General features: G+C 37.7%; 1 protein-coding gene across 1 annotated transcript; it reads left to right on the top strand.

The window, feature by feature from the left end:
- Positions 1-1665: 1665 nt before the first annotated feature.
- Positions 1666-24521, top strand: LOC115412234 (protein O-glucosyltransferase 2-like). Its single transcript, XM_030124617.1, has 10 exons — positions 1666-2160; positions 6072-6277; positions 8177-8382; positions 12301-12378; positions 12825-12997; positions 13189-13426; positions 16697-16906; positions 17282-17371; positions 18245-18361; positions 24224-24521. The coding sequence occupies exons 1-10, from the start codon at positions 1970-1972 to the stop codon at positions 24239-24241; spliced, it is 1527 nt and encodes a 508-aa protein (XP_029980477.1). The 5' UTR covers positions 1666-1969; the 3' UTR covers positions 24242-24521.
- The last annotated feature ends 1976 nt before the right edge of the window (positions 24522-26497 follow it).

The raw sequence follows: 26497 nt of genomic DNA, 5'->3' as shown, positions 1-26497 counted from the left end.
TCCTGTGGCCCGCAAGAAAAATGCACTTTAGAGAAATATTACTACAGTGATAATGAATAATTTCTCCTCCACATTTCATCTATCATTCCACATTTCTATGAATCTAAAAAGATTCATTTGCATATCCCCGCTCAGTTGCTGGATAAGAAATATTTCTGTTTGTAAACTGAGGCCTGGAAAAAGCACATTTATGATCATTTAAATCTATTAGTGACTGATGAAGGGCTTTACCAGAGCATTATCATTTTGGGGAGTTTTATATCTTCATTTCATGACAATTCAGAGGGAAATGCTTCAAACAGTTACTAATTCATCTTTTACACACAGTTGTGGAGTGTGATATTAGTATTTTTCAGTTTTGTTGCCAATAATTTCCTGTCTCCATTAATATTATTCACTGGAAAGAAGCTGCAACAATGTTTTTCAGTTGCTTCAGCACATTTCTCACATAATACTGAAGGTTTTCAAAACAACGTGCAAAGTTTACGACTACTGTGTTCATGTTCACAACAGAACTGAATGTGTCACTGCATTAAATGAACTGCAAACTTTTACCACATCGTTGTAAATTACAAAGTATAAATACAAGCACAGGGGCAGAGCGGTGGTGTAGGGGTTAACGCTGTCACTACGCAGCATGAAGAGGCCTTTCTGTCCAGGATCTGACTTAAACTGTCCAAAGGCATGTGCATTAACAGATTAAACAGGTTAACTGGTCAGTGTTCATCATCTGTAGGTGTAAATGTGAGTGTGAAAGGTTGTCCATCTTTATATATATGATTATTATTATTGGTGAAATATATACAGAAGCATACAAACATTTCAGGTTGGAATGCAGTTACAATATTAATAGCAAAACAAAGATACAACAAAGAATCAAAAACAAAGTGTTATGATCTGAGGTGGATTCATCTGGTCAGGACCAGTTTCAGCATTATTATGGGTCCAAAAAATAATGGAATAACTAAATGTTATGATCATGCTATGTATGTTTATCAGAGTGGTGCATGGTGAATCTGTACTGTAATCAAATCTAAAGGAAAAAATAAGGCTAAATATTAGTTTGGGACTTTTTCTGGCCAGGCTGTGCATAATATACTGTAATATGAATTGTATGGATGACACGAATAGAATAGAATAGAATAGAATGCCTTTATTGTCATTATACATATGTACAACAAAATTAAAAGAGACAACTCTCTAGTGGTGCGTAGTGCAAAACAGTTTAAAAGAAGAAGAAACGGAAAGTGTAAATATAAATACAGAATAAAAACAAGCATGTCACCAACCAAGAAACAGTAATGCAATGAATGCCTGAATGCAAAACTGCAGGAAAAACTGTAATAACACAGCATCTTACTTTAAAAAAAGAAAAAATAACGACACATTTGGAGACATCCGTAACTGAGTTAAAGCACTTGAAAAAGTAAAAAGGCAAAAAAAAAAAAAAAAAAGGCAAGAAAAAAAATAATAAATTAATAATAATAATAATAATAATCAACTACTTCCACTCAACTTCCAGATGTTTTCCTCTTCCGGGTTCCAGTGACATCTGATTCCTATTCGTCGCTGAATTTCTCCTTTAGCCAATCAGATTTGGAGTCGCAGCAAGGGCAACCAATCATATCGTTGAATCCAAGGTCTTAATCCCGCCCCTTCTTCATTCAGAGGATACTTTACAGACCTGTAGGATTTTTCAACCAGATAACGGTAAACTCTGAACGGATTCAAACTACAAACTCATGCACTTTGGTGAAGTTTTTCACTGGAATATGTTCTAAGACAGCCGTAACTATCTAGTCCACTGCTGATGTCCCCTCTGAGCTGAACTGTCCTGTTGGAAATGGATCGGACTAATAGGACTGGGGTTTAGCTAGCCAACATTTGCACTACTATGCTAAGGTGTGGCACAAAATAAGAGGACGGTACCGGCTATCATCTGTGCGGACGAAGGCAACCGAGCACCGGAATGACGGTAGCACTGTGTTGGTGTCTGCTGCTGTTTTGTCTGGATGTGTCCAGACCGGAGCTCCCGGTGGCTCAGGCCGGTTCCGTACCCAGCGCCGGTAAAACTTTGGTGTGGGGACCGGGACTGGAGGCGAACATCGTCCTCCCGGCTCGGTTCTTTTACATCCAGACAGTAGACGGATCCGGGAGGAAGTAAGTAACCCTTCAACCTCTACTATCCCTGTCCTGGGTCCTGTTTTTTGTTTTGTTTTGTTTTTGTTTTGTTTTTGTTTTTTTAGCAGGAACTACCTCTAAAACCATCAACCCTGCCCTGGAAATACAATCAGAAGTCTTTATTGACAGTCTGTGTAGAACCAACTCCTGTTAGTTCAGTTCCACATTCAGCTGAATTAGATCTGCAGTGGGCTGAACCAGGAGAATAAGAACAGCAGAATATAGAAGGAATGTCAACTCCAAAACTTTTTTTCTGTGTTTTAGAGCGAAAAAAAGTAAATTTACATTATGAACAGGTTTACATCGACAAACTGTCCTTTTCAAAAGATGTGAATAACATGAACAAACTAAAAAAAAAAAAAAAAGTGTTATTTTAATAATATTCTGCCTCAGTTTGTCATTTCCACATGTGCATTATAACTTACAGATCACAGTGGATCTACAAACACACAAAACATTTAGTAACAGACAGAATATTGTTAAAATTGTACTGACTTCTCTGTAGACATTTCAGGATGTTCATATTTGTTCAGGTTAGTCACATTTTTTGCAAACTTATACTTTGTTTTAGTGTAAATACACGAAAATATTTATTTTTGCCAAGAGAAACATTTGGAGTTGTCATTATTTCTATGTTATTATGATAGTGTTTTACTGGTCCTGCCCACTGGAGATTGAATTGGTCTGAATGTGGAACCTGAACTAAAAGGATTGTTCATATCTTCAGTGTTATTTTTGCATTTCACAAATTCATCCCAGGGCCAGACTGGAGCCTTTGGGGGGTCGGATCTGGCCCCCGGGCCGCATGTTTGACACCTGTGATATAGAAGCTCTTTTAGATGTAGTTCTTTAGCCAGTTTCTTTTACAGTAAATATACTCACCCTAATGTCCACCTGGGACTAACCCACTGTTGTGTTGTGGTCTGTTTGTTTTTTGTTTTTTTGTCTTCTTGTGCTGTATGTAAAACTGCTGAATACTTGAATTTCCTTCGGGATCAATAAAGTATCTATCTATCTATCTATCTATCTATCTATCTATCTATCTATCTATCTATCTATCTATCTATCTATCTATCTATCTATCTATCTATCTATCTATCTATCTACTTTCTGTTCATTGTTCTACTTATTTATATTTTTGTCTTTTTTCTTGCCTATTTTGTCCAGTTTTTATTTATTTTTGTCAAATTTTGTTCATTTTTCACAGATTTTTCTACTTATTTTTTGTCTATACTCATTTTGATGCTTATGTGTGCATTTTATTAATTTATTCTATTAATTTTGTTAACTTTTTTAAATCAATCTGACATCTATCTATCTATCTATCTATCTATCTATCTATCTATCTATCTATCTATCTATCTATCTACTTTCTGTTCATTGTTCTACTTATTTATATTTATTTTTGTCTATTTTCTTGCCTATTTTGTCCAGTTTTTATTTATTTTTGTCAAAATTTGCTCATTTTTCACAGATTTTTCTGCTTATTTTTTGTCTATACTCATTTTGATGCTTATGTATGTGCATGTTTTCAATTTATTCTCCTAATTTTATTAAGTTTTTTTAAATGAATCTGACATTTTTCTATGTATTGATTTATTGATCTATCTATCTGTCTTCTTTTTGTTCATTGTTCTACTTATTCATATTTATTTTTGTCCATTTTCTTGCCTATTTTTTCCAGTTTTTATTAATTTTTGTCAAATTTTGTTCATTTTTCACAGATTTTTCTACTTATTTTTTGTCTATACTCATTTTGATGCTTATGTGTGCATTTTATTAATTTATTCTACTAATTTTGTTAACTTTTTTAAATCAATCTGACATTTTTCTATCTCTCTAGCTAGCTAGCTAAATAGATAGCTAGATAGCTAGCTTTTGAGCAGTGTGAGGTGGTTTGGGTTTGTTTGGGTGCAGACTGTGGACTAAAACAGGTGGAGAACACATTGATCATACATGTATTCCATATTCTCCTGAGACCCAGCAATGCATTTTTTTGTCCTCTGTAGTGGACAAGAGTTTCACAACTTTACTTTAAAATAAATAAAAAATATCCACTGAAAAGGACATTATGTGGAAAAATTTTTTTTTTAAATGTATCTGTAAAAACTGTTGTATCATGCTGTTTCCAATTAAGGCAATTATTTAATGTAAAATGGCCAAACTGTTTACTTATTGGGTGTCAGGAGGATATGTGAAGTCTGTTTACACCCGTCTGGGATTATGTGCTGATGTATTGTGTGTAATATTGAATGTGCTGCTTTTAAATGTTTGGATTATATCCTCCTCCTATAAAAACATAAAAGGACAAAAAACACAAAAAATATAAAATCCAATTTGAAAAATGCATATAATTTATTGCATAAATAACACAAAGATGCTTAACGAACCTTTTCAAAGATTTTAAAAGTGAATATTGGTTCCAAATATTAGGTATATACAGTTAAAATTTTAATAAATTAAATCTATACTCAAATATTTGACATAAAAACAGATCTTTACATAGGCATTTTCTCTGGAAAAGTGCGGTAATCAAACACAGTTATCATGAAAATTAGAATTTAAGTGGTAATACTAACTGTCTGCAATTTTACCGCAGTTTATCATTATACTAGTAATCATTACATCCCTAATTAGCACTAGATATAAACTCTGTATGCATCACATTAGCTGCAACTATGTTTGACTGCATTGTCCCTGTCAAATAAATAAATAAATCTTCCATTATTATTCTTCAGTCCTATGAAAATAACCCACTTTTTCCAAGAACTCCACCCCCACCATCACACACAAACCCAGGGTAACAGTCATCCACGCGTTGCGTTGTATGAAAGTTGTAATTCTACACTTGTCAGTAGTAAGGGAGCAGACATGAAAGTGAATGCCTCAGGAAAAAACCATGTCAGACGGCCTCCACCTACTCTATTCAGCCAAACGCTCCCATAGGCCACATGAAGGTATCCCACTTCGTCTGGGTGTTACTTTCACACACGCTTTGGTTCCCAAGATAGTGATCAGTTTCTAATTTCCATTCACTACTGCTGCAAAAAAACACAACGTTATTGTTGTCTGCTGTTACTGAGGAGACACAATAACAATATACCAGCAGCAGGTAGTCAAGACATGAACTGAGGAGCAAGGTTATCGTTAACGAAAACTAACAAAATGACCAAAACTAGAACTGTAAAAACATTTTCGTTAACTGAGATAAATAAAAACTATAATTAAAAGAAAAAACAAAGATAACTAACTGAAACTGTATTGTGTGTTTACAAAACTAACTAAAACGGATAACGATTATGGATCAAATTCCCTTAGTTTTCATCTTTGTCAATGTCAGATTGATATGAAATCGATTTCTTTTGCTCTAGTAATTTTCTGTGCTGTCACCATGCAACACTTTTTGTTCCGTCACTTGTGTTCACTTGTGGTTTCCAGTCGTCTTCTGGTCCCCACTCTACCTGGAAACATGGAGACTAAAGTTGGGAGAAAGCAGCAGAGTCCTGTCTGGGATTTATCTGAATACAATGACAGAGAAGAAGAGAAAAGAGACGACTAAACTAAAATTAATACTAAAACTAAGCATTTAGAAAAAAATGAAAACTAATAAAAACAATCAAACCTGCTCTAAAAACGATTTAAACTAACTGAATTAGAGAAAAAAAGTCAAAACTAAATAAAACTAAACTGTAATGAAAAATCCAAAACTATTAGAACCTTGACAGTAACAATATACCAGCAGCAGGTCATCAAGACATGAACTCAGGAGAGCTGTTGAAGTTATATTTAACTACCACTCACAACGTAGAAGGTTTTCAGCACTTAACCATCTGTTTTCTGTGTGCAGTTGTGGCTCTGTTTTTACGGTGTCTGTGTATTTGCTTCCACAGTTTAACAACATCACCTGGTGAGAAGACGTTTGAGGTAAAGATCGTGTCCCCGGTGGAGCAGTTCACCAGGATTTGGATCCAGGTCCTGGATCGACAGGACGGATCCTTTCTGGTTCGATACAGGATGTATGCCAGCTACTCTGAGCTTCACATCCACATTATGCTGAAGAACAAACATGTGGCCAAGTCACCGTACGTTCTGGAAGGTACAGAATAGTGCAGTGAAGAACAGTAGCACATATTACTGCACATTACAATTTTCTTTTTTTTTTTTTCACTTCAGTTTTTTTTTTTTTTTTTCTACACATATATACAACAAAACAACGAAAAAAACAACATTACTTTGGAACATTACACACATTTTCTTACATTTGCATTATCCAGTCTTTCCACCATTCTGAGCTCTGTAAACAGTCCATTTATTCCTCTTTTTGTCCATTTGTTCTTCCTGTAGTCACAGTCTGAGTCACCCTTTCCAATGTATATATTCCTTCTATAATTCTAATCCACTGGTCCTGTGTTGGTGCTTCTGTCCTTCCTCAGTTCCTTGTAATATCTTTTTTGCAGACACTAAAAGTATTTTAACCAAGTATATGTCGTTTCCCGCTACATTTCCATCAGATCAATTACACAAATACAGAACATCACTACACATTGGAATCTCATACCCATTATTTGTTGTCGTACTCCACACACCATTTCCCAAAACCCAATTATTTTATCACGTTTCCAAAAAACATGTGTGATCTACACTACAAACAAAAAGTGAAGGATATTTCTTTTTTCTTTTTTTTTTTTTTTTGGTCATTTTTGCCATTTGTAAATAAAACTATGTCTGGTTATTAAAAAATGTGTTTCAATTCAATTCACACAAACAAGATGCGCTGTGCAAGAATCCCAACTGAAAAAAATAGCCCAAAAATTAAAAATATCCTTAACTTTTTGTTTGTAGTGTACATCAAACTCTCCACGTTCCCTCCAACATTTCTGCTGTCTGTTTAACTACATATTAGAATTTAATTTGATATAAATGTGTTTTCAACAAACACCATTCTCTCCATGTTCCTGTTCCCTTCTCATCCTTTTAACCTGATTCCACACTATCAAACACCCACAGACATCTGCTCTGTTTTTCTGCCTGTTGCAGGGCTGTAAGAAAATACCAGTTCCACAATATATCACAATATTTCACTTCATGATACTGTATCGATATTAAAAAGTACTGTATCGATATTTTTAAGTATTTATTCAAATGTAGACATGGTGGGGATTCATTTTTGTTTTTCTTTTTTGTTTATGATGCTCTTTTATTTCTATATTCACATGGGTATTTTGTTCTGTTGTTTGTACACTACAACAGTACTATTGTGATATTACAGGTCATACATGTAGTTTTTTGAAACTGATAACGGTTATTTCAGTCATCCTAAAAGCACTTTTTACTGTCTGAAAGAGGCAAATATTAGGGGTTTTTTGGGGGAATGCACAAAAATAATGTTCTGATGTTGGATGATTCAAGGACTGAACACTATGTATTCTTTTCACAATAGAATATGAACATTTAAGCAGGATCTGAAACTGTAATGTCTGTAAAACATCATTGATTTATTACCTCCGCCAAGGAGGTTATGATTTTGTCAGAGTGGTTTATTTGTCTGTTTGTGAGCAAGATAACTCAAAAAGTTATGGATGGATTTGGATGAAATTTTCAGGAAATGCTGATACTGGTACAAGGAACAAATGATTAAATTTTGATGGTGACTGGGGGGGCACTGATCAGCCTTGGCGGAGGTCTGCGCTCTCCAAGTGCTTCTAGTTTATTTATTTATTCATTTATTCATGTGTTTTTTTGTACTGATGAAACTGCATGTTAAAACTTTATTTATCCAAATTCTGCACTTTAAGTTTTTCCAGGAAATAATCTTTTAAAAAAGAAACAAAACAAAAAATATCACCTTGTTAACAGTATCATGATATATTGCGATATATCATATCGTGATCCTAGTATTGCGATTTGTATCGTATTGCCAGATTCTTGCCCTAGTCTGCAGTCTCTGACAGAGGTGGTGCTGTGTTTTTAATGCTGCTCTGTTTTTCCTGGACAGGCCCGGTCTACCATGAGGGCTGTAACTGTCCCCAGCCCAGCGGCGCCACATGGGAGGAACACATGAAATGTCCCCAGTCCTTCCCACAGATAGACAAGGACCTGTCTGTGTTTCCGAGTGTGGATCCGGACCGTAACGCCCAGGAAATCCCACAGCGCTTTGGACAGCGCCAGAGCCTCTGTCATTACACAATCAAAGACAATAAGGTGCAGCTACGACACAACAATGGCATATAATCTGATACATGTCTGTTAGAGGGAGATGTGATGAAATAACACTGAAACCCCTGGAGTGGGTCATGTCTGCTTTAGCTTCAGATTGTGTCAAACATTATGTAAAAACTGTACAAAGTATTCAGTCAGGTTTGATGGTTGGTGGTATTTTCATGTTCAGGTTTATATGAGTTCATCTGGACCATCACTGATGAGGATGAGGATGCTTATTTTTATTCTTTCTGAGGTTGACACCGTCTTTATATTAGTTTACACCAGTAGACCAGGGCTGTCAAACTCATGTTAGTTCAGTTCCACATTCAGCTAAATTTGATCTGCAGTGGGTCGAACCAGTAAAATAATAACAGAATAATATATAAATAATGTCAACTCCAAACTCTTCTCTGTGTTTTGGAGTGAAAAAAGTAAATTTACATTATGAGATGGTTTAAATCTACAAACTATCCTTTCAAACAATGTGAATAACATGAATAAACTGAAAAAATAAGTGTCATTTTAACAATATTCTGCCTCAGTTTATCATTTCCACATGTACATTATAACTTACAGATCACAGTGGATCTACAAACACACAAACATTGAGTAACAGGCAGAATATTGTTAAAACTGTACTGACTTCCATCCATCCATCCATTATCCACCGCTTATCCGGGGTCGGGTCACGGGGGTAACAGTCTAAGCAGGGATGCCCAGACTTCCCTCCCCCCAGACTCCTCCTCCAGCTCTTCCGGGGGACCCCAAGGCGTTCCCAGGCCAGTCGAGAGACAGTCTCTCCAACGTGTCCTGGGTCTTCCCCGAGGCCTCCTCCCGGTGGGACATGCCCGGAACACCTCCCCAGGGAGGCGTCCAGGAGGATCTGAAACAGATGTCTGATCCACCTCAGCTGGCCCCTCTGGATGTGGAGGAGCAGCGGTTCTACTCTGAGCTCCTCCCTGGTGACTGAGCTCCTCCCCCTGTCCCTAAGGGTGCACCCAGCCACCCTGCGGAGGAAACTCATTTCGACCGCTTGTATCCGGGATCTGGTCCTGGACCCAAAGCTCATGACCATAGGTGAGGGGAGGAACGTAGATTGAGCGGTAAATCCAGAGCTTCTCCTCTCGGCTCAGCTCCTTCTTCACCACAGCAGACCGGTACAGCGACTGCATCACTGCAGATGCAGCACCGATCCGTCTGTCAATCTCACGCTCCATCCTTCCCTCACTCGTGAACAAGACCCCAAGATACTTGAACTCCTCCACTTGGGGCAAAGACTCCCCACCGACCCGGAGAGGGCAAACCACCTTTTTCCGGTCAAGAGCCATGGCCTCAGATTTGGAGGTGCTGATCCTCATCCCGCTCGCTTCACACTCGGCTGCAAACCGCCCCAGGGCACGCTGAAGGTCCAGGTTCGATGAGGCCAGCAGGACAACATCATCCGCAAAAAGCAGAGATGAAATCCTGTGGTCCCCAAACCGGACCCCCTCCGGCCCCTGGCTGCGCCTAGAAATTCTGTCCATAAAAATTATGAACAGAACCGGTGACAAAGGGCAGCCCTGCTGGAGTCCAACATGCACCTGGAACAGGTCTGACTTACTGCCGGCAATGAGAACCAGGCTCCTGCTTCAGTCATACAAGGACCGGACTGCCCTTAGCAAAGGGCATACTTCTCTGTACATACTTCTGTTAAGATATTTCAGGTTATTCATATTTTTTGCAAAATTAAACTTTGTTTTAGTGTAAATACAAGAAAATATTTACATTTACAAAGAGAAAAATTTTGAGTTGTCATTGTTTATATGTTATGTTAGTATTTTACTGGTCCTGCCCACTTGAGATTGAAGCTTCTCAGTATAGTTAGCCTAGCTTCTCAGTACAGTTAGCCTAGCTTCTCAGTATAGTTAGCCTGCGTGCCTGTTGCCTTAGCGGTGTGTAAAAACAGAACAGTCCTCATGTGGTCTGGTGCTGCAGACCCTTTAAACCTACAGGAGGACTTCCCCTGGACTGTCACCTACAGACAGTAGTTGTGGATCTACCTGCTCCCTTTGAGTTTCCTCAGCTGGGTGAGGCAGATGGAAGTGGGCGGAGCTATGGCGGGTGACACCGCTGAGTTCAGCTGGAGCTGGTGACAACACTGCCCCCCCCCCCGTTTGTGACAGTCTGCTGTAACTATGGGACGGCCTTCCACATGAGGTCCAGTCACATGATGAAGATGGGAGGGGCTTTTGGACACAGACAGTTAATGGAGCGTTTTTACAGCGAACATATGGGCTCGTTCACCAGTTCAGAGCCTGCAGGTGTACGACTGATGTGAGCCGGCTGGAGCTGGTACTACTGTTTTTACTTCTGAGTTGCACGCGCATCACTGTCGTTAGTGAACATGTAAACTCATCTATGGTGAGTTTATCACAAGCAGACATACTCGCAAATAACAAAACACGCAAACACCAGTCCAAAGAAAAACACCAGATAAAGCAACAGTTCCGACTTTCTGGATCCAGATAGCGTGCCTACCAATACGGCGATGTAAACAACAATCACATGACCAGTGACGTCAGCTGCAAGTCCTCAATAGACAAATTAATATCATCATTCATATGGAACGGAAAAACTGCGCACATCCGGAAAAAAAAAAATCCTGGCGGTCAACCAGCGCCCTGCCTTAGAGGGAAAACCCTACAAAGAAAATAAAATAATAAAAGGTAGTATGTCCTCAGGCCAGACAAATGCATCCCATAATCCAACACTAGTAAAGTAAGACAGGATCGTGTTTCTATAGGTTGAATAAATACATCCTAATCCACTAATAGTAAAGTCATAAAGGCTTGTGTTTCTGTTGGTTGAATAGTAATGAGAGCTGTGTACAAACGTAAAGCCCCAGGCCTCAGTGACGTACGTACCTGCCAGAGCAGCGGGGCGTCCAGGTGTTCCAGGACACGCCGTCTGAATCCCACTGCCACTGGGAGTCGATCCAGGTCGCTGTAACGGTGATACGTCTACAGCCGTATTCACACAGAGCTTCCATTACCTGGGAATATTCAGCACTTTATCAACTGTCAGGGATTTACACCCCGGTGGAAATGTAGACATGATGTTTACAAGCACGACCAGCGTCCAGTTACAAACCCATCAGACACACAACACTCACATTTATTTATGCTTCAGCTGGTTTGGAAACATGTCATCTGTTACTAAAGAGATGGCAGGGGTTTTTCTGCACCTCCGACAAATTTCATACGGCAAAAATCTAAATCTGACCAAGTGTAGTTTTCTCATTTCTAGTCCAAATATCTCATCACACTTAAAATCACACAGAATCACCTACAGAGGAACTTTTCAGTGAGACATAAGAACTGATTTATAGACAATAGATCTGGAAAATCTGATTTCAGCAAATCTGAACAAGATAATTTTCACTTGTTCCATTGGCAGATGTTTTTGCTTAATTCAGGATTTTTTTGTGCTAAATTCAAAATAAATTTTTTGCTTAATTCTAGAGATTTTTTGCTTAATTCAAGATGTTTTTTTTTGCTTGATTCAAGATTTTTTTTTTTTTTGCTTAATTTTACATTTTTTTGCTTAATTCAAGATTTTTTTTTTTTTCAAAATTCAAACAAAAAAGTGAAAATTATCTTTTTCAGATTTGTTGAAATCAGATTTTCCAGATCTATTGTCTATAAATCAGTTCCTGTATCTCACTAAAAAGTTCCTCTTTAGGTGATTCTGTCTGATTTTAAGTGTGATGAGATATTTGGACTAGAAATGAGACAAATACACTTGGTCAGATTTAGATTTTTTGCAGTGCATCACATTTTTAAAAATTCCTTTAACTGAGGTTAGGTCGATGTTTTTGTCTCAGCCTAAAACCAATCCTCATTTCTTACTTAAATTCACATGACTGTTTATTTTATTTAGATTTACGTCAAAACCTTTGGAGAACACGTCGGTTTCAGGATCTTCATGGACGCGATCCTGCTGTCTCTCACCAGAAAGGTAAAGTCTGTTCAAAGGCAAAAAGCATTTCTGTTCTCTTTTTTTCTTTTTTTTCTTATTTATTCATTTATTCATTCATTCATTCATTCATTCTAACTTTTCTTGTCCAGCATCATAACAGCAGAATGGTAGTCTGGTTCCTTTTGGTGCTGAACAAATTTGCTTTGCCAAAGGAAACTTCATAAAGTTTACAATTACTAAACTAAAATAGAGTACAAAATTAGTACAATAAATTGTATTGTGTTGTGTTGACTTATGTTGTTGTGTTGTGTTGACTTGTGTTGTTGTGTTGGCTTGTGTTGTGTTGACTTTTGTTGACTTGTGTTGTTGTGTTGGCTTGTGTTGTGTTGACTTTTGTTGACTTGTGTTGTTGTGTTGTGTTGACTTTTGGTGTTGTGTTGTGTTGACTTGTGTTGTTGTGTTGTGTTGTTGTGTTGTGTATCCAGGTGTGGCTCCCTGATATGGAGTTCTTTGTAAATCTCGGTGACTGGCCGTTGGAGAAGAGGAAACCCACAGAGAAGATCCACCCTATTTTCTCCTGGTGTGGATCCAATAACACCAGAGACATCGTCATGCCCACCTATGACCTGACAGAGTCTGTACTGGAGACCATGGGAAGGTACAGCTCAGCATTCACCACACACACCATACAAACCACACAAAACCACACACACCACACAAAACCACACACACCACACAAACCAGTCTGAGCCACTGGAACCAACAGGAACTGAACCTGTTTGTGTTTGGGTCACATACTGGACACGGTGCATGTTTTTATGTAAACCCTTTTGTCCTTCTGCTGAACAGAGTAAGTCTGGACATGATGTCGGTGCAGGCCAACACGGGTCCACCGTGGCCGCTGAAGAACGCCACCGCCTTCTGGAGGGGGCGGGACAGTCGTCAGGAGCGCCTGGAGCTGGTCAAACTGTCACGGGCTCATCCCGAAATGATCGACGCCGCCTTCACCAACTTCTTCTTCTTCAAACACGATGAAAGCCTGTACGGGCCGCTGGTCAAACACGTGTCTTTCTTTGACTTTTTCAAGGTGAGAGTGGATTTAAAACAGAAAATGGTGAAAATGTCTGTGTAATGATAAAAACCACAGATTAAAGCCTCACTCTCATAGAACGAGTAGAACCTGTGGACCTTTGATTTTTTTAATGAAAACCCCGTGTGTGTGTGTGTGTGTGTGTTTGACCCTGGATAAAAGCCTCTGTTTTTTACTCAGATACACTGACCTAAGTCCCAGTTCTAATGTCAAGTCTCACCACTTACAGAAAAAGGTTGAAAGATTAAAAAAAAGTTCCTTACTGTAGCTGTCATCATGTCATCCATCTACTCATTTAGAACAAATGTCACCGTTGGCTCTGTCAGTGAATGTCAGTGAATATCCATGTTGTATTTTGACACAAGCCTCCTGATATTCCACCAAAACAGTTTCAAACTTTCATTTATAATAATAATAATCATACATTTTATAGCTGCCTTTCTTGGCACTCAAGGACACCGTGCAGTAAACAGGAGAGGATAAAACAAGCAATAAAACAGAGTAAAAAATAAAAGACAGGTTAAAAATTGGACAACGCAGTTATGGTCACATAGAGAAAGTGGCCCGAAACAGATGGATTTAGAGCAGGGGTGTCAAACTCATTGTAGTTCAGTTCCACATTCAGTGAAATTTAATCTGCAGTGGGCCAAACCAGTAAAATAATAACAGAATAATATATAAATAATGTCCACTCCAAAACTTTTCTCTATGTTTTAGAGCGAAAAAAGTTAATTTACATTATGAAAAGGTTTACATCTACAAACTGTCCTTTCAAAAGCTGTGAATAACATGAACAAACTAAAAAAATGTCATTTTAACTGTATTCTGCCTCAGTTTATCATTTCCACATGTGCATTATAACTTACAGATCACAGTGGATCTACAAACACACAAAACATTGAGTAACAGACACAAAATTGTACTGACTTCTCTTAAGATATTTCAGATTGTTCATATTTGTTCAGGTTATTCACATTTTTTGTTTTAGTGTATATACATGAAAATATTTACATTTACAAAGAGAACAGTTTGGATTTGTCATTATTTATATGTTATTATGATAGTATTTTACTGAATCCTGCCCACTTTAGATTGAATTGGTCTGAATATGGAACCTGAACTAAAAGGACTGTTCATATTTTCAGTGTAATTTTTTCATTTCACAAATTCATCCCAAGGGCCAGACGGGACCCTTTGGCGGGCCGGATTTGGCCCCCAGGCCACATGTTTGACACCTGTGGTATAGAGTTTGGATTTAAAGAGAGGGAGTGAAGTGTTATTTCTGAGCTCTGGTGGCAAAAGGAGATCCATTTGGGGGGCAGAGCAGCTGAATGTTCTGCTCCCCATGGTGGTACGAGGGGCATCAGCTCTAGGTCCTTGACCAGGAAATAGGCTGAATAAATGCAGAGAGGAAACAAAAACTGCTGCACATCAAAGAGCGCAGACCTCCGCCAAGGCAGATCAGCCCTCCCCCCCGATCACCACCAAAATGTAATCATTTGTTCCTTGTGCCAGTATCAACATTTCCAGAAAATTTCATCCAAATCCGTCCATAACTTGTTGCGTTATCTTGCTAACAGTCAAACCCAGATGAAAACCTCACCTCCGCTGGTCCTCGGTGGAGGTAAATATCCCCAGACTCATTCTATCATGGGTCGTCTATTTGCTGAAATATTGCCAGTAGTTTACGGTGGAATTTTTCCTTCACAAATGACAGACGCGACACTACAGATGTCACTGGATCACACAGGCCCCACCCACAATTATTGCAAAGGACCTGAGGCTCACAGGTCAAACTAAGCCCATGTGAAAAGGGCCTGTGGCTACTTGTTTTGCGACCCCCCCCCCCTTTATTATCCTGTTTGAACCACCAAGCCCAGACCTGCTCAGAATGTATCCAGTCTGTAGACCTGGAAGGGGGGCAGTGAAGTCAGGTCCACTCGTCTGGGAAAGAGAAGATCACTGCAAAAAGTGGTTTTCAAGAAACAGAAACGTACTTATTTTGGGCATATTAATGTGTTTTGTTTTGGGTTTTTTTTCTAGTTTTAAGTGCAAGAATGTCAGCCTTGTTTTTAGAACATATATAGTCCCTTTTCTAGGTCAGAATTTGGACATTAATTTGAGTCCAAATGATCTAGAAATGTACAAATTTCCTTTTCTCATTTGTCAGACAGATGGAAAAAGAGTGAATTCTTTTACCTAGGTATAGGTAAAAGAATTCACTCTTTTTTTCATCTGTCTGACAAATAAGAAAAGGAAATCTGTCTACGTTGGAGTAGACAGTATGAACCTATTTGGACTGATCTAGAAATGAGCTCTAATAATATGCAACACACAAACCAGTGCTTTACCACATATCCAACCAGTGTTTTCTCCTTAGTTTGAACAATAATCTGTCTGAATTCAAGAGCAAATGCATTTGTTTTACATTCAAAGACACAGAGACAAAGAAATGTCAAACAAACATCTGTACTGATCTGCATCACAGAGATGTGTGTTCCAACACTGATCATCATATATGTATACAGAACCTGTGTCTTTTGAATGTGTGAGAATTTAAAAGCTAGGGTTTTTCCATTATCGCATTTCTGAAGTGCATGTAAGTGTGTCGCATCTGATTACGGCAATTATCGGATTACAGTTATCGTATTTTTACGGTCATGTGAACAGGCTCATTCATTTCCAAAGGCACTTAAGTTCCATCACACCCAAGACTAGTGACATTTATTTAGAACTAGAAGAACCTTCCAGAGAACCTGTGCCCCTACGTCCAGAGTAGTAGTAGTAGTGGTAGTAGTAGTAGTAGTAGTAGTAGGACCTGTTTGTACTATTAGAACCTGTATTTGGTACTGGAGACCACATTGGACCTAACAGACCCTGGAGACCACATTGGACCTTACAGACCCTGGAGACCACATTGGACCTAACAGACCCTGGAGACCACATTGGACCTAACACACCCTGGAGACCACATTGGACCTAACAGACCCTGGAGACCACATTGGACCTAACACACCCTGGAGACCACATTGGACCTAACAGACCCTGGAGACCACATTGGACCTAACAGACCCTGGAGACCACATTGGACCCCAGATTGTGGACTCACTGTCCTCACTGGAACTGTTACTGTCACTGTCTTGTAATGTGTGTGGAAATAACCAAATATAGTCACTTGCCCGATAAAGGGTTAATGTCCTGAACGGTCTTGTTTTGCCTGTTCCACGTCTGTGCCTCCTCTTCTAAAACCTTCCTCCTCCTCATCAGTACAAGTACCAGATCAACATCGACGGCACGGTGGCGGCGTATCGGCTGCCGTACCTTCTGGCCGGGGACAGCGTGGTCCTCAAACAGGACTCTGGGTACTACGAGCACTTCTACGACGAGCTGCGGCCCTGGGAACACTACATTCCCATCAGGGCCGACCTGGGAGACCTGCTGGAGAAGATCCAATGGGCCCGGGACCACGACGACCAGGTAACGCTGACCCGTGGGTAGGGACGGAACGATTACAGGTATAACGGTAAAACTCCTGACGGTTAGTTTTACCGTTTAAATTCTAATGATCATGATAACCATGTTTGATTAACGCACTTTTGAACTCAAACTTCATCTGGAAAATGGTCAAACAATCCCATCCAACTTTATTTGTAAAGCATTTTAAAACAGCTGCAGTGAACCAAAGTGTTGTACAGAAGAACAATTACAACCAAAATAGAAGAATAAAATACAGAATAGATTTAACAGTGATGAAAGTGTTTCAGTTTTTGCCAGAAATTGAAGAGGAGGAGGAGGATGTGTGAGCTCAGATCAGAGTGGACTCATTGTCCTGGTGCTTCTGCTGTTTTTCAGGTCAGGAAAATCACACAGACGGCCCAACAGTTTGCACGGAATCATCTGATGGGAGACAGTATCTTCTGTTACCACTACAAACTGTTCCAGGTGAGGTTCATACACCACAAATACTGGAGCGTCTGGACATTTGGACATTTATCCTGGTGTCCTGCAAGGTTCCAATAGTTTTGGATTTTTCATTATAGTTTAGTTTTATTTAGTTTTGACTTTTTTTTCCCTAATTCAGTTAGTTTTAATTTGTTTTTAAAGCAGGTTTGTTAGTTTTTATTAGATTTCGTTGTTTTCAAAATGCTTAGTTTTAACCCTTTCATGCACACTGGTCACTCCAGTGGTCAGTTCTTCTCCAGCTGTTCTCTTGTATATTCATGGATTTTGTTATTTTAGTTCCATATCAGCTTATGCATCATCTCATACACTGCAATTCAGACCATTACTGTAACTTTGCTGTTCTTGATAAACCTGATCTGCACTAACATGTGTGAGTGAAAATCAATTGCTAATTGCTATTAGACTGTTTTTTGTTTGTTTTTTTTGTTTTTTTACTTTTTTTTGCATATTATCTCAATGAAGTAAGTAGTAACTAGTATTAGAGTATGTTAAAATGTGAGAAAACATCAGGTTAGCAGCATTAATGGTTTTATTTCAGTTTTCACACAGTATATCAGTAAATACATGTTTCTTTGCTTCAAAAATTAAACACATGATGTCCAGCTGAGTGGACATTTTTGCCAGTCTATGAAAAATAGGTTCATAAAAGAATTTCACTCACATTGATTTTCATGCCTAAAGAGGAATAAAAACAGTCGTGGGGTAAAGTGTGTATAATGTGCTCACCTGGACACCAGAGGGTTAATAAGGGTTTGGATTAAATGTTCTAAAGTGTGTTCCAGTGTCAGCTGTTTGACCCAGAAGCCCCTCCCATCACACTGACTTCTCTGTAAATGCATCGTGTTCTCGTAGAAATACGCCAAACTGCAGGTGACGGAGCCCAGAGTTCGTAAAGGCATGGAGCTGGTGGATCAGCCCACCGACGACCTGTTCCCATGTTCCTGCCACAGGACCAGGACGCACACACAGGTAAGGGTTCTTTCAAACAAACACACTCCTGCACCTTATGCCGTCTGAACCCACGGCTCAGATAGGGATGTAATGATAACCGGTCTAATGATAAACCGCCGTAAAATTTCCGACGGTTAGTATTACCGTTTAAATTCAAATTATTATAACTGTGTTCGATTACCGCACCTAGAAAACTCACAGTACTGTTCATGTCCTGAAGAAGCAGCGGCACTCAGGTGTGTGTGTGTGTGTGTGTGTGTGTGTGTGTGTGTGTGTGTGTGTGTGTGTGTGTGTGTGCGTGCAGTTTGGAATGTTTGGCCTCTGGAAACATGGTGAAGGAACCTGAAGGACACAGCTGCACAGATTCAGGGATAGGGGCTACCGCATGGACCTGGTCTGTCAGAGCGAGCGAGTGCACAGACCTGGTCCACGCTAGCGTTAACCCCTTCCCGACCCCCACTGATTCAGATCCTCACCCAACACTGAAACCCTCTGAATACACATACTGAGGACAAACTGCTGTCAGTTCAATGAGTGAAGTTCAACTGAACACAGACACATGATGTGTGTGAAAACCAAAGGAGAGGAGGAGTTATGGACTGAAGGAACTGCAACAGGAAATCCACTGACCGACCACCAGGGGAACTGGACCAGAGGACACTGACCAGGACTGGACCACTGACCAGGACTGAACCACTGACCAGGACTGGACCACTGACCAGGACTGGACCACTGACCAGGACTGGACCACTGACCAGGACTGAACCACTGACCAGGACTGGACCACTGACCAGGACTGAACCACTGACCAGGACTGGACCACTGACCAGGACTGGACCACTGACCAGGACTGAACCACTGACCAGTCTGGATCAGATCAGCCGAACATGTTTTAAATCCTCATTCTTTCAGAATATTTACATTTGTTCATTAAATAGTTCCGTTAAATCTGACTGTTTCACTTTCTGTTTGTGTGTACAATAGTGTATATGTGTGTATATGTGTGTACAATAGTGTGTATGTGTGTACAATAGTGTATATGTGTGTATATGTGTGTACAATAGTGTGTATGTGTGTACAATAGTGTGTATGTGTGTACAATAGTGTGTATGTGTGTACAATAGTGTATATGTGTGTATATGTGTGTACAATAGTGTGTATGTGTGTACAATAGTGTATATGTGTGTATATGTGTGTACAATAGTGTGTATGTGTGTACAATAGTGTGTATGTGTGTACAATAGTGTATATGTGTGTACAATAGTGTGTATGTGTGTACAATAGTGTATATGTGTGTACAATAGTGTGTATGTGTGTACAATAGTGTGTATGTGTGTACAATAGTGTATATGTGTGTATATGTGTGTACAATAGTGTGTATGTGTGTACAATAGTGTGTATGTGTGTACAATAGTGTATATGTGTGTACAATAGTGTGTATGTGTGTACAATAGTGTGTATGTGTGTATAATAGTGTATATGTGTGTACAATAGTGTATATGTGTGTATATGTGTGTACAATAGTGTATATGTGTGTACAATAGTGTGTATGTGTGTACAATAGTGTATATGTGTGTACAATAGTGTGTATGTGTGTACAATAGTGTATATGTGTGTACAATAGTGTGTATGTGTGTACAATAGTGTGTATGTGTGTACAATAGTGTATATGTGTGTATATGTGTGTACAATAGTGTGTATGTGTGTACAATAGTGTGTATGTGTGTACAATAGTGTATATGTGTGTACAATAGTGTGTATGTGTGTACAATAGTGTGTATGTGTGTATAATAGTGTATATGTGTGTACAATAGTGTATATGTGTGTATATGTGTGTACAATAGTGTATATGTGTGTACAATAGTGTGTATGTGTGTACAATAGTGTATATGTGTGTACAATAGTGTGTATGTGTGTACAATAGTGTATATGTGTGTACAATAGTGTGTATGTGTGTACAATAGTGTGTATGTGTGTACAATAGTGTATATGTGTGTATATGTGTGTACAATAGTGTGTATGTGTGTATATGTGTGTACAATAGTGTGTATGTGTGTACAATAGTGTATATGTGTGTACAATAGTGTATATGTGTGTACAATAGTGTATATGTGTGTATATGTGTGTACAATAGTGTGTATGTGTGTACAATAGTGTGTATGTGTGTACAATAGTGTATATGTGTGTACAATAGTGTGTATGTGTGTACAATAGTGTGTATGTGTGTATAATAGTGTATATGTGTGTACAATAGTGTATATGTGTGTATATGTGTGTACAATAGTGTATATGTGTGTACAATAGTGTGTATGTGTGTACAATAGTGTATATGTGTGTACAATAGTGTGTATGTGTGTACAATAGTGTATATGTGTGTACAATAGTGTGTATGTGTGTACAATAGTGTGTATGTGTGTACAATAGTGTATATGTGTGTATATGTGTGTACAATAGTGTGTATGTGTGTATATGTGTGTACAATAGTGTGTATGTGTGTACAATAGTGTATATGTGTGTACAATAGTGTATATGTGTGTACAATAGTGTATATGTGTGTATATGTGTGTACAATAGTGTGTATGTGTGTACAATAGTGTATATGTGTGTACAATAGTGTGTATGTGTGTACAATAGTGTGTATGTGTGTACAATAGTGTATATGTGTGTACAATAGTGTATATGTGTGTACAATAGTGTGTATGTGTGTACAATAGTGTGTATGTGTGTACAATAGTGTATATGTGTGTACAATAGTGTATATGTGTGTATATGTGTGTACAATAGTGTATATGTGTGTACAATAGTGTATATGTGTGTACAATAGTGTGTATGTGTGTACAATAGTGTATATGTGTGTACAATAGTGTGTATGTGTGTACAATAGTGTGTATGTGTGTACAATAGTGTATATGTGTGTACAATAGTGTATATGTGTGTATATGTGTGTACAATAGTGTGTATGTGTGTACAATAGTGTGTATGTGTGTACAATAGTGTATATGTGTGTACAATAGTGTATATGTGTGTACAATAGTGTGTATGTGTGTACAATAGTGTATATGTGTGTACAATAGTGTGTATGTGTGTACAATAGTGTGTATGTGTGTATAATAGTGTATATGTGTGTACAATAGTGTATATGTGTGTATATGTGTGTACAATAGTGTATATGTGTGTACAATAGTGTGTATGTGTGTACAATAGTGTGTATGTGTGTACAATAGTGTATATGTGTGTACAATAGTGTGTATGTGTGTACAATAGTGTATATGTGTGTACAATAGTGTGTATGTGTGTACAATAGTGTATATGTGTGTACAATAGTGTATATGTGTGTATATGTGTGTACAATAGTGTGTATGTGTGTACAATAGTGTATATGTGTGTACAATAGTGTGTATGTGTGTACAATAGTGTGTATGTGTGTACAATAGTGTATATGTGTGTACAATAGTGTATATGTGTGTACAATAGTGTGTATGTGTGTACAATAGTGTATATGTGTGTATATGTGTGTACAATAGTGTGTATGTGTGTACAATAGTGTATATGTGTGTACAATAGTGTGTATGTGTGTACAATAGTGTATATGTGTGTATATGTGTGTACAATAGTGTGTATGTGTGTACAATAGTGTATATGTGTGTACAATAGTGTGTATGTGTGACACTGAATGATTTGATCTGAAAATGTTCAAACAAACTTTACTCTTTTCTGTCCAACTACTTTTTTCAAACTCAAAAACACCTCAGGAATCAATCAAATTGATCAGGAATTGGACTGATCAGCAGAACTGATAATGGCATTAATACTGATCAGCTCCTCTCAGTTCCACCCTGGTGCACAGATCTGTTGTGTCCATCAGGTTCCAGCTTTAATCACATGTGTGTGTTTGTTGTTCACATGTTAGTACTTGAATGTTTCTGTAACAGACAGTACATTGTGTGTGTTACTGTATTCGTTTTTTCCACAATACAACTTGGTTAAATTATTTCAGTGTGTGTATCAGTACTTTTTGAACATTTGAGCACATTTCAGTAATACCACAATAATAATGATAACTGTGATAATTTGGGTCACAATAACCATGATATGAAATTTTCATGTCGTTACATCCCACGTCTCACATTCAGAACCTGGCTCTGCTCTGTCACATTCTGTCACATGTTCACATTAGAAGGTTTTACAAAGACGCAGAAAGTCTGTCAGAGTCACTGATTATAAAACGAGGAAACCAGAGTGTTTTTGTTTGTGTTTTTTCAGCAGATTTCACTTTAGTTTCCACATATCGGTCAGAATGTAGAGCTGAATAATGCTTTGTGTAGAGCAGGGGTGGCCAACCTGTGGCTCTGGGGCCACGTTTGGGCCCTTTTCAAGTGACTCCATGAGGCTTTGTCAAAAAATACATGGAAATGTGAAATGCTTTTCATGGTCAAAACAAACAGACGAAAAAACCGCTTCTATCCCAAAGCCATCACAACACTGAATGATATAATAATATGTAATATGAACTGATTTTACTGATTTTACTCATTACACACACACTTCTGTTTATTTACTATTTATTCCCCATCACACACTCACACTGTCACTTCACTCTAATTGTCTGTTGTTACAGTTATTGTTTTATGTGGTCGCATTTTAATTGTCCATGGTTACTTTTATTGTTTTATGTGATTGTACTTTAAGGTTAGCTTTTAATCTCATCATACTGCTGTGCAATGACAAATAAATAAATTCAGATTCTTTTTATTTTTTTTTTACACATTTTATTATCATTGTAGTAACCATAAGATCATTTAAAGTCAGAAAATCTGCAAAAGAAAATGCACATTTTGACCCAGTATGTTTATGTCAGTATTAAGGACTGGTTCCTCCTCTTCATCATGTCCTTCATCTTCATCATCAGGACAGACTTTACAGTTCAGTGTGTGTCTCCCTCTGGTGGGTGTACGGTGTCAGTGCAGTTCTAAAGGTCACCAACAGTAGAGCTGCAGTTGAAAAATAGAGGAGTGATTCTAATTTAAAGAAAAAAACAAACAGATCTTCAGATTCAGGACTCTTAAATCTGAATATTTTCTGGTTTCTTGGCTCCTCTTTGACAGTGAACTGAAAACATTTGTATCACGGACCAAACTACAGTCACGGAAAAAAGGATTAGACCACCCCTTGTTTTCTTCAGTTTCCTGTTCATTTTAACGCCTGGTCCAACTAAAGGTCCATTGTTTTCATCTTTATTTATTTATTTTAATTTTAATGTTTTTTTTTTTTTTTTTTTTTAAGACAAAAATAAAAATTTAAATTCAGAATTAAAAAAAAACTAAACTAAAGGTCCATTTGTTTGGACAAATATAATGATACCAGCACAAATATCTCATAGCAGTTTATTTCACAGCTGATCCATTTTCCATGTTTTCTTGATAAAACCAAAATCACTTCAGTTCTGACATTAATATCTGTGTCATTGTTCTGACAAAAACAGTGCTTTTATTCATTCCAGGTTTTCTTTTCTGTCTGTTTTAGTCACATGACACACACAGGAGTTAGGACTGGATTACAGAACGATCGTTTTTGAGGACTTTGGATGGAATAATCATTTTTTTCCGTGACTGTATGTATCTGAAAACGTCACCTTGGGCTTTGAAAACACCGTCTGTAAACATAATTTACAGACATTTTGTAAACCAAAGAACTGATCAGTTAATGAAGAAAATAATAAAAAATAACTGAAAACCAGCAGAGTGTGGGTGAAAAGGAAGTCTGTTAAATAGAATTGTTTAAATTCAACTTGAAGCGTCAGCTGATCTAGTTTTGATGTTGAAACAGATGGTTTTCGTCTTCATTCTCTGTTTGACACGAACACGTTTGTTTGTTTTTCAGAAAAAGGACGAACTCTGACCTGTGGGTCCGACACAGAGGACTGACCTCTGACCTTCTGCCAAATAATGAGTCCAAATGGGAGTTTACTGTATGAATGTGGTGACAGTTATGTATGAATGTGACATGTTTGAACATTTTTTAAATAAATGCTTTCCTTTTGTACGATGAAAGTGTTTTCTTCGACTTTGTCTTATTTTTATTCACTAAAACTTCAACACAAATAAAAGGATGTTTCAGTTTTATAAATGCAGAGGTAATTTTTTTAGTATTTTGTTATTTTGGTAGTTTATAGTTTCAATCTTTGTTCGTTTTCAGGGCTTATGAGAGTCCTGACATCCATGTTTTAGAATAAATATTGTTTATTAAAGGTTCCATATTATGCACAACTATTTTTATTCCAAAACAAAAGCGTCACCTGCTGTTCTCTATTTTATTTTACATTAAAAGGCTAGTCTGTAAATGCAAACAATTTTGTGTAATTTTACTTTTTTTTATACTAAAACTAAAAGAAAAATTACTTTGTTCATTATTTATTTATAGTTTATTGTAGTAGTATTTAACTGGGTCTGATCCACTTCAGATTGAATTGACCTAAATTGATTTGAACATCTTTAATTGTTTATATGTTCAGTGTAATTTTTGCATTTCAAAAACTCATCACAATTCATGAAGAAAACCATTTGCTTTGTTGTTTTCCAAAAAGAAATGGAACTTTATTTTAAGCTCATTACCAGTTCAACAAATGAAAAGGCCGTTAAAGGCGAGGTGTGAGATGTTTTCCGGGAGCATTTTTTACTGTATTACTTAAAATCCCCTTCACTTAATTTTTCTTAGTCGTTTTATCTTTTTTTTTCTCCAAACAGACAAAACAAACAACAATCGGCATTAAGTATCAGTTAATATTCCAAAGTAAAAATAATATTTACAAGTACTTTAAATTGAATGTGCAATAACCTGCTAACTACGGCCCAGTACTTTTAATTTTAATTCAAATGTGCAATAACTTGTTACCTCTCAGTACTCTTATTACTATTACTCTGTTTTTATAATCATCTATTTTACAAATGTGTATTTGTGCTTGTATGTGCAATAACTGTTTTTTATATGTTTTAGTTGTGTTTATGTCTTTTTTTTGTCATATCTTTACCTTTTTTCTAACTCCTTTTCTGACTCAGGGAAATGCACAAGAATTCTGATGCACCTGTACTGCTGTGTATCTGTGCAAATGTAAATAAAGTCTGTTCTGTTCTACAGTTGGCACAGTCATGTAGCGTCCGTTAAGCAAAGTAAAACAAACACAAATGTGAGCAGCTGTGTGTGACAAGCCCCGCATTAATGGTCTGTGGAAAAACTCGTCCATTTTTTCCACCTTCTCAGTTCTGCTCACAGCCTCAGCATGAACATAAAAAATAAGTGTTTAAAAAAAAAAATCCCCTTCACACCCCGATTACAACCAATTAATGTGATTCTTGTAACACAGACAGTCTGTTTATGTCACGTACACATCCATCGGTTCATGTTCTTTTTGTATACTTGTACACTGTTTGTATTTTTATGAAGGCGTGTTAGGGCCACAGAAGAAAAAAAATGCTTGTCACTACGAGAATAAAGTCGTTAATTAGCAAGAATAAAGCTGTTATTTAATGAGAAAAAAGTCATCATTTTAAAAAACTCATTTAATGAGAATAAAGTTGTTAATGAGAATAAAGTCATTATTTAATGAGAATAAAGTCGTACTTTTATGAGATTAAACTTGTAATATTTTGAAAGTTCGACAGTTTCCAGTTTTACAGCGAAGGACACAAGTGAATCAGATCCTTTCCTTCTGTTGGACTCAAACTCTCAGCAGAATCCTCAGTTTGTTCAGAAACTCAAACCCTGTGTGTTCAGTTCAGTTCTGCTGTTTCCACAGACGGTCCTACAGACCAACACTGCAGCAGTTTGGCTGAAACAGAAGAGGACATTTAACACAAATCAGTTCTGACAACAAAGCCACATGTGCAGACGGTCTTCACTGTCCTTAAACTGATGTTCAGATGGAGGACAGACTCAGTTTGACCTCTGAGTCTGAACCACAGATGAAAAGAACTGAACCAAATGTTCACAGTTCCACGTCCATGAGCAGAAACAACTGCTCATTATATCAGGACTTTATTCTACAAATATAACCACTTTATTCTCGTTAAATAATGACTTTATTCTCCAAGTGACAAGCGTTTTTTAGTCCTCTGTGTCCCTAACAGGCTGTTGTATATTTGAACTCTTCTTTCAATG

This window comes from Sphaeramia orbicularis, chromosome 21 (genome assembly GCF_902148855.1).
Source record: "Sphaeramia orbicularis chromosome 21, fSphaOr1.1, whole genome shotgun sequence".
NCBI classification, from domain to species: domain Eukaryota; kingdom Metazoa; phylum Chordata; class Actinopteri; order Kurtiformes; family Apogonidae; genus Sphaeramia; species Sphaeramia orbicularis.
The sequence above is the reverse complement of the archived record's forward strand: the minus strand, read 5'-3'. Positions and strand labels throughout refer to the sequence as shown.

Coding starts and splice junctions, on each gene's coding strand:
- LOC115412234 (XM_030124617.1), top strand. CDS start 1,970: ATGACGGTAGCACTGTGTTGGTGTCTGCTGCTGTTTTGTCTGGATGTG. Junction 2,161..6,071: donor GTAGACGGATCCGGGAGGAA/GTAAGTAACCCT, acceptor TTGCTTCCACAG/TTTAACAACATCACCTGGTG. Junction 13,427..16,696: donor CTTTCTTTGACTTTTTCAAG/GTGAGAGTGGAT, acceptor CCTCCTCATCAG/TACAAGTACCAGATCAACAT.